Source organism: Camelus ferus, chromosome 5 (assembly GCF_009834535.1).
Source record: "Camelus ferus isolate YT-003-E chromosome 5, BCGSAC_Cfer_1.0, whole genome shotgun sequence".
NCBI classification, from domain to species: domain Eukaryota; kingdom Metazoa; phylum Chordata; class Mammalia; order Artiodactyla; family Camelidae; genus Camelus; species Camelus ferus.
Window position 1 is genome coordinate 44,700,247 of NC_045700.1, and position 8,747 is coordinate 44,708,993.

General features: G+C 37.4%; 1 protein-coding gene and 1 non-coding gene across 2 annotated transcripts in view; both read left to right on the forward strand.

Annotated features, from left to right (window-relative positions):
* MYO3B (myosin IIIB) overlaps positions 1–6,134 on the forward strand; it is a 313,633-nt gene extending 307,499 nt beyond the window's left edge. Inside the window, exons 28-30 of the mRNA XM_032479659.1 lie at positions 626–732; positions 1,107–1,153; positions 1,943–6,134. Of these exons, the coding sequence (XP_032335550.1) occupies positions 626–732; positions 1,107–1,153; positions 1,943–2,078 (290 nt within the window). The 3' untranslated portion in view covers positions 2,079–6,134. The remainder of the gene's footprint in view (positions 1–625; positions 733–1,106; positions 1,154–1,942) is intronic.
* Positions 2,991–3,062, forward strand: TRNAA-GGC. The gene has a single exon. It is a non-coding gene; the product is annotated as a tRNA-Ala (tRNA).
* Positions 6,135–8,747: the final 2,613 nt, after the last annotated feature.

Genomic DNA, 8,747 nt, shown 5'->3' on the forward strand with positions numbered 1-8,747 from the left:
GCCCTTTTGGTCCAGGGTTCTGAAATCAGGACAAACATGGAGAGGCGTCTCCATGAACTCATGCAGTCATCCTTCCCCCTTTCTCCTTTACGCTGCCTCCAGAGACTGCACGGCTCAATGGCATTGTTCAAAGCGCTTCAGAAAATACTAGCACAAACCATTTTCCCTTGAAAATGTATCCCACCAAAATGTTTGCTTCTTATCTACCCAAGGGTGTGTGTGCTCCAGATGTCTTTAAACTCTCACTGTAGGATGTGGTGCAGACGGTCCCAGATTGCCTTCACTGCCTTAACTGAGTTCTCTCTCTTCTCCTCTACAAAGGCTGACCACCAACCTCTACTTCACTAGCATGGACAAACCAATTTGCTTTCCGTCATTCTTGACGGCTGACTCAGATAAGAAGGATGAAGCCAAAGTTGACGACAGCTGCCCTTGTTTACGCTTACCCACCCGTGGGTGTGTGTGTGTTTACAGTGATATTTCTCCTACTATTAGCAAAGCTCCAACATGCCCATTACAGTGAGACACAGTTTCTACTAAGTGTATTTATGCGATGAGCAATTTTACACTTAATTTTCCCCAAACTTCCTATGGTTTACAGTCAAGTTTTGCTGTCTTGTTGCAGATTCAAAAAATGATCTTGCACAGAAGCAGCGTACACCTCGCCGAAGATGTCAGCAGCCCAAAATGTTGAGTAGCCCTGAGGACACCATGTACTATAACCAGTTAAATGTGAGTTCAAGGTGGCCATAAAGCTGTTTCCCTGGCTTTGTTTCCAGTTAATAATTCTGTTATTAATACCTGTTCCAGCCCCTGCAGCCCCACCCCCACTCTCTTATACTCTCGTCTTGAACATGTGCTTAGGCTCTTTATCTGTTGCTTTCATGTCAGGATGTGTGCCTTCACGGTGAATAATTGATGTGGTTTATCAAAGACGAGCAAGATGCATGCTTCATCAGGCTCACTTGAGCCCTTTGATCAAAAAAATTATGCTGTGACTTCTGATATTATCAGCATCTGCTTGCATTCAACACAAAATCACTTTGAATTAAAAATTAACGACTTGCTGCTTTGCTTTGACTGTGTGTTCTTGGCCCTCTCCACAGGGAACTCTAGAATATCAAGGGAGCAAGAGGAAGCCAAGAAAACTTGGGTAAATATCTGTCTTCTTAGTTCTAAGCAACTGTAAACAGAAGGGGTCCTTTGTGATATTACAGAAAACGCCAAACTTTCCAGAGAGACTTCTAAAAATATGCAGTGGGGATATCACCACTATTATTGGCATTGGAAACTACTTTTCACAGTAGCAAGTATACAAAACTTGAATCTATTCTGTCAGAAGAGACTGAAATTGCCACCAAAAAGTAAATGTTATTTCTCATAATTATCCTAGGGAATCGGACTTTCCTCAGAATTTGAGGCATGTATCAGGCTGTATAAACACTCACACAAGTAAGAGCAAATAATGCTGTTCCTCCCACATTCCCCTACCCCTGAGCCTTAAAGGTACACGAAGAGAAGTTCCCCCAGTGAGTAGACAGAGGACACTAAGGAGTTTGTGACTGATTCGATTGTTAGCATTGCGACTGAGAATAGGAATGAGGTAGGGAATTGGTACTAGTTTGAGAACTAGAGGAGAGCAGGAGGGGAACTTTCTCATCTAGAGGGAACCAGACAAGTTAATTCACAGAAATCGAGTTGCAATTTGATCACAACTTCCAGACACAGCTATATTGAGCCCATTATTAATGTGTGAGCCAGAGGTGGAGGGCTTTGAGGGTCAGACCCCAGTTCCTCAGTGCTGGGGGACTCTAAGCTGCCCCCTACCCTGACCCAGGGTAGGGACCCAGCCCTGTTCCAAGTACTCACACGACTGGACCCACCCCATTGATGACTGTCACATTTGTTTTCATTTTTTTCTGAAACTCTTTCTTTGTTGCAGCCAAATCAAAGTGCTTGACAGGGAAGATGAATATTACAAGTCACTGTCACCTGTGGACTCTATCCCTGAGGATGATTCAACCCACCCTTTCTTCTTTCCCTCATCCTCAAAAGGAGCATCTTTTGCTCAGCACTGAGCTGTACTTCCTGCCCCTAAGTCTGCTGAGGGTAAGAACAATCATGGTAATTAACTGATGGGCACGTAATAAGAAAGCACTGCCGCGGGGTCAGTGTCTTTGGACGTGTGGTCTGTGCCAGAGACTTACTCTATAATTTTCAGATTCTGAACCATTTTCTCCTACCTCCATCACCCTCCCCACACCCGCTTTGTAGTCTAAGCTGGGCAGCCCCTCCTTTTCTCATCCCATGGGTGCCTGTGAGACACTGAGCCCACCTCCACTACAGCAACAACTATCATTCATGCCCCCAACATCTAACGCGGTAACAATCTCACTCATGAACACTGATAATATTTCTTTATTTGTCCCACCGTATCATTCCACGCAGAATCTTGCCCCTGTGAAAATCTAGAAGTCCCTTTCCTCCTTCCCTGTCCACTGCATTGCCTTCCCCTTTGCTGATCTTTTCTACCTTTCCCTCCTCTCCCCAGCATCATGGCTCTGTGGCTGAGTGTCCCCATCCTGGAGGGCTACGCTCAAGGGCTCTGAGGCAAGGATAATGTTTTGTGTTTACGAGGAGAGGCCTGAATCTTTCAGTTTCTTCCTGTAAGGCAAATGAACCCTCTCTTGCTAATTATTACGCTGATAAAGGCTTTGCCCCTTGATTCTGCCTTACCAAGACAGCCCCATCACCTTTGCAGTAAAAAGAAAGGAGTGAGACAGAAAGTTTGGACCTGTCAGAGTCCGTGTCACATTGTTTTGTAACTTTCCATTCTCTCGTTGGCTGTCTCCACAAGGCTCTGAGTAGCAGCAGAGGAAGCTTTTTGTGGGCACAGAACCTAGCACAGTGCCTGGCACACTGTAGACATCCAGTGACTACCCACCCTTCAGTGAGTGAGAGACTTAGTTACACAAACATATCTGGATGGGAGAGGTATAGCTTAGTGGTAAAGTGCATGCCTGGCATGCACAAGGTCCTGGGTTCAATTCCCAGTACCTCTGTTTAAAAAAATAAATAAATAAACCCAAAATTACCTCCCCCCATTAAAAAAGCTTTTCAAAGAAAGAAAAGAAGAACAAACATATCTGACAGGCAAGTTACTTTCTATTATGTTATACATGATGAATCACTTTTCTTATACCATAAGCTCTGATTTTTCATTGAAGTTTGGGCTAGTCCTATTGTTATGATATTATATCATGTTTTACTTAATGTGATTCAATACAACAAACTTTTTTTGAGTAACTGCTCTGTGCAAAACAATATGTGAGATTGCTGTGTGATGTCAAAACCTAACAAGACCCTTTCTCTGGAAAAGATGTTCCTAACATTTTTCTTACTATAAAATATTTGGCAGATACTACACATGGGAGTACCAGATTTTAAGAAAAATAAGCTTGAAGAAATAGAAAAAAATTGTTAGAATTTTAAATGAGAGTTCTAAGAAGCATTTTACAAACATAAATAATGAAATGAGGCATTTAAAAATCTCAGTGATTGTAATTTTACTAGAAAAAGAAATACTGTCAATCATTCAGTAGTTAAATGTAGTAGTTTTTTTTAAAAAATGAATCTTGATTTTTTTTCTAGATCTTTATCCCCCAAGGTACAGCTCACAAGATATGCAAGTAGAGCAGAAGCCCAAATAAATTTTATTTTATTGTTTAGAAAATAGTATCTAGAATGTATAGATTTTTAGCATTATTATTAATATAAGTGTTTTTGGAAATTTCACTTTTATCATTGATTCATCTGCTTTTGATTTGGTAACATAGCTGCCTTTTCAAACTGTTGAATATAATATTCCTAACTTCCCAGTTGTCCATATACAATGTAATTGTATACCTGCCTTGTTTCTAATTAAAATAAATCTATAAATAAAGTATAATAGGAAATAGAAGTAATTATAAAATCATAATTCAGAAGCTCTGTAATAATTGGTCATTGACACAGCTATAACTCCTAATAGTACTTTAGAAGTGGTATTTATTCAGCTACAGCATAGGTAAGACAGACTGTAGGTATTATTCTTGGGCTAGTTGGTATGCTGCAAACTCAGAAAGCAATCAGTAAATGAGTATTAAATCAGTAGATGAGAATAACATAAACTGGAATCTCATAAATGTCTTACTAGATTTACCAAGGTAATACGCACATGGCAAAAACGAAACAGAAATCAAATAGTCCAGAGGGTTGATAGTGAAACACAGTCTTCTCTATGCTTCTACCTTATTCCCTCTCCCAGAAGCAACCTTTTTTTACAGTTTCTAATTCTTTTCATGGTTTCCATCATGTCTCCGAATAATTTGGTTCAACATTCTTGATTTATCATTTTAAACAATATCTACTCTCCCCATCTGTGAAAGATGTGCATTTATTGCAATGTCGCCTCCCCTCTCTCCTGCTTCTTTTGGTGCTTACAATTTTGTGTTTAAATTTTTTTATTTCCTTTTAAATTATATAATTAAACACCAATTTTTCTTTGCCACTTAGATAGTATCTTTATGAGATACCTGACATGAAGAAAATCAACAGACTGAAGGGTAATGTCAAGACAAATAGGATTATGGTCCCTGGACAAAATAGAAATAATTCTGAGAATAGAACAACCTTTTAAAATTTCACTACTGGTATTCATGTTCCAAGCTGCTGTTTGTTCTTCCATTTTGGGTTCATCTGCAAATATGCCTCCATTCACTTTTTTAACTTAATTTTTAAAGTCTGGTTCATATACAGAAAAGGGCACAAATCAGAAGACTCAGCTCAATAGTTATCAGAAAGTGAGTATCTAGGTCACCACTCCTACAGTCAAGAACAGAACATTGTCAGCACACTAGAAGCCTCCCTCATGTCCCTTCCTGATCACTACTCCCTCACCTGCCTCCCCAAAGGTAAGCATCTCATGACTTCTGTGGTAAACGCTACTTTGCTTGTCTTTATAGTTTTACCACTTACATATATCCCTAAACACATATATCCCTAAACACTATAGTTAGGTTTTGCCTCTTGTTGGTAGGTTTGGGGAACTTTACATAAGTAAAATCATGTAGTATATAATTTTGGGAGTCTTGTTTCTTTATTCAGTGTTGTACTTGTGAAATTCACCTGTGTTGTGAAATGTAAATGTAGTTCATTCATTTTCATTACTGTAATAGTATTCCAGTATATGAATATGCCATAATTGATTTACCCATTCTACTTTTGATAGACAAATATGAATTGTTTCCAATCTGGGGCTATTTTGCAAATTTCTACTACAAACATTGTTGTGTATTTCTCTTAGTGTATGTTTGCATGCACTGTTGGCTGTATACCTAGGATTAGAATTGCAGGGTCCTAAGGTGCACATACCTTCACTTTAGTAGATGATGCCAAACTGTTTTCCTAAGTGATTGTACCAATTCAGAGTCAAACCAGTGATAGAAAAGTGTTCCCGTTGTTCTGCATTCTCACCACCTCTTGCTATTATTAGTCTTCTTCATACGGGCACTCTGATGGGTATATAGTAGAATCTCACTGTGATTATAGCTCACACATCATGGAATAATAATGATATTAAGCACATTTGTATGTGTTTAGTGGCCATTTAGTATCTTCCTTTGTTACATGTGCATTTTTAATTGATCAACTATTTTTTCTTTTAATTTGAAGAAATGAATTATATATTGCTAGTCATATGTGTTGCAAATAATTCCTCCACTAGGTGGCTTGCCCCTTCTTTCTCTTAAAGTGCCTTTTGATTGAAAAAAAAGTTTTAAATTTTAACATAGTACAACTTATCAGTCTTTTCCTTTCTGATTAGTGCTTTTTTATAGCCCGTTAAGAATCTTGTACTCCAAGGTCATAAAGATATTTGTGTTTAGTATCTTCTGAAAGCATTATTGTTTTGCCCTTCACGTTTAACACTTCAAGCCACACAGAACTGACTTTGCAAATGGTGTGCAGTAAAGGTCAATTTCCAGGTTTTCTATAATGGATATTCAGTTGTCTCAGCCCGATTCAGTGAGAAAGCCATCCTTTTCCTACTGCTGTAAACTACTACCATTTAAATAAATCAAGTGTTCATGGGTCTATTTCCAGATTCTCTTTTCTGTTCCATTGGTCTATCTGTTATCCTTACCTTAAATACCATACCTCTATAATAGGTCTTGATATATAGCAGAGTTAAGTCCTTCAATATTGTTTTTCTTCTCCAAAACACTCGTGATTAGTTTGCACTCTTTGTGTATTATATAATTAAATAGCCAACTTCTGGGAAAAGAAAATTGTTGAGATTTCTTTGGAGTTATCTTGAGTCTTTTAAGTCAATTAGGAAGGAATTGTCATGTATACAATATTGAATTTTTTAATCAATGAACACGGTATAGCCTTCTATTTATTTAGTTATTCCTTCTCTCAATAATGGTTTATAATTTTATGTGAGAAATCTTACACATATTTTGTTAGTTTTATTCCTGTGTACCATATGCAATTTGATGTTACTTTTTAAACAAATTTTTTGTATTTGTTGCCTGCTATAGACTAAATATCTGTGTCCCCACAAAATTCATGTGCTGAAACCTAATGCCCAATGTGACAGAATTTGGAGGTAGGGCCTCTAAGAAGTGATTAGGTCATGAAGGTGGAGCCCTCATGAATAGGATGAATGCCCTCATGAAAGATACCCCAGAGAGCTAACTTGCCTCTCTGCCGTGTGAGGACCCAGTGAAAGGATGGATGTCTGTGAACCGGGAAGCAGGCCCTCACTAGACACCAGTCTGCCAGCGCCCGATCTTGGGCTCCCAGCCTCCAGAACCGTGAGAGATACATTTCTGTTATTTCAGCTACCTAGCCGGTCGTATTCTGTTGTAGCAGACAGAACAGACTAAGACGTTGTCCTCATATGGAAATGCAATTGATCATTTGTACTTGAGATCAACTTTGCTAAATTTACTTATTAATTCCAATACTGTATCTGTAGATTTTTTTTTCCTACATACACAATTAAACCCTCAGCAAATAACTATGGACTTTTTCTTCCTTTTCAGTATTTATTCTTTGTTTTTTCTTGACTTACTCCCTGTATCAATTATCTACTGCTACACTATAAGCCACCCAGATCAACCACGTATTTCTCACAAGTCTATAGTTTGGCTGAGTATTTCTGCTGATTGGAGCTCTTGCCAGGGCCACTTGTGTATCTGCAATTAGCTGCAGGTCAGCTGAGCAGCTTTACTGATGTTGACTGGGCTCCTCACATATCTAGAGCCACAGCAGGGACTGCTGGGCTAACTTAGTTCTATTCAGTGTAGTCTCATCCTTCAGTTGTCTGCTATCTCCTATGGCAGTGGCTGTCTCCAAAAGAGAGAGAGAGAGAAAGAGAGAGAGGGGAGACTCTTAATGCTCAGAAGGGGCACATTGTCACTTCCACCACATTCATTTAAACAAAGTGAAATACAAGGCCAGCCCATATTCAAGAGCTGAATAAATAGAATCCATCCCTTGATGGGAGGTGCTACAAAGTCAGTTATGTTACAGAGGGCATGGGTACAGGGAGAGAGAGAAAGCTGGAATCATTTTTGTAGTCAATCTGCCACAGTGACCTGGCTAATATTTCCAGTACAGTGTTGATTTGGAGGGTTAATAGTAGGACTCTTGTCTTTTTCCCAATCTCAAAAGGAAAAACTTCCAGTATTTTGCTAAATATTTGCTGTTCCCTTCTATTCCTAAGAGAATTTTTTTTAATAAGTGTATGTTTGATTTTATCTAATACTTATTTTTTATATATTTAAATAACCTATGATTTTTTTCCTTTATTTTGTTCCTGTAGTGAGCTATGCTGGTTTTCTAATGTGAATCAACCTTGCATTCTTGCAATCATGTTGTATTATCCCTTTACATATTATCACGTTTGATTTGTTAATTTTTAAAAAAATTTGTATAGCTATGCTCATGATAAAATTAGCATGATGTAAAATTTTAATTCTCATAATATCCAATTTGTCTTTCTTTGAAAGAGTTTGTGTAAGAATGACATTAATTCCTTCTTAAAATTCTTTTAATTCTCTAAGGGAGATATTTATGTCTGCAGTTTTTTATAAGGAAAGTTTCAATTATGGATCAAATACTAACAGCCTTAATAACATGGCTATTAATATTTTCTATTTCTTCCTGTGTCAGTTTGGTAAATTTTATTTTTGAAGGAATTTGTCCCTTTCTTCTACATTTTCAAATTTGTTTAGAATTATTCCAAATATCTCTTAAGATATTTTTAATATTGAAGAATCTGTAGTAAGGTCCACTTTTTCATTTGTGATGGTAACAATTTATATTCTCTTTTTCCTTGTGTAGTCTTGTCAGGCTTGTCATTTTTATTAGTATTTTAAGGAAAACAACTTTTGATTTTGTTCATCTTTTTATTACCTATTTGATTCCTATTTTACTGACTTTTGCTTTTATACTTATTATGTCTTTTCTCTGATATAACTTGCTGTTATTTTTCCTACCTTAGGATTTTAAGCCTTTCTTTCTAACATATTCATTTAAGCTATAATCTTTCCTCTAAGTATGAAATTAGCAGCAACATACAAGTATTTTTTTTATTATTACTTGGCTCAAAATGTTTTCAAACATTCATTCCTTTTTTTACATTTTTTATGAGATTTCCAGAATTTTATTTATTAATTTATGAACACCCAGGGGTTTTT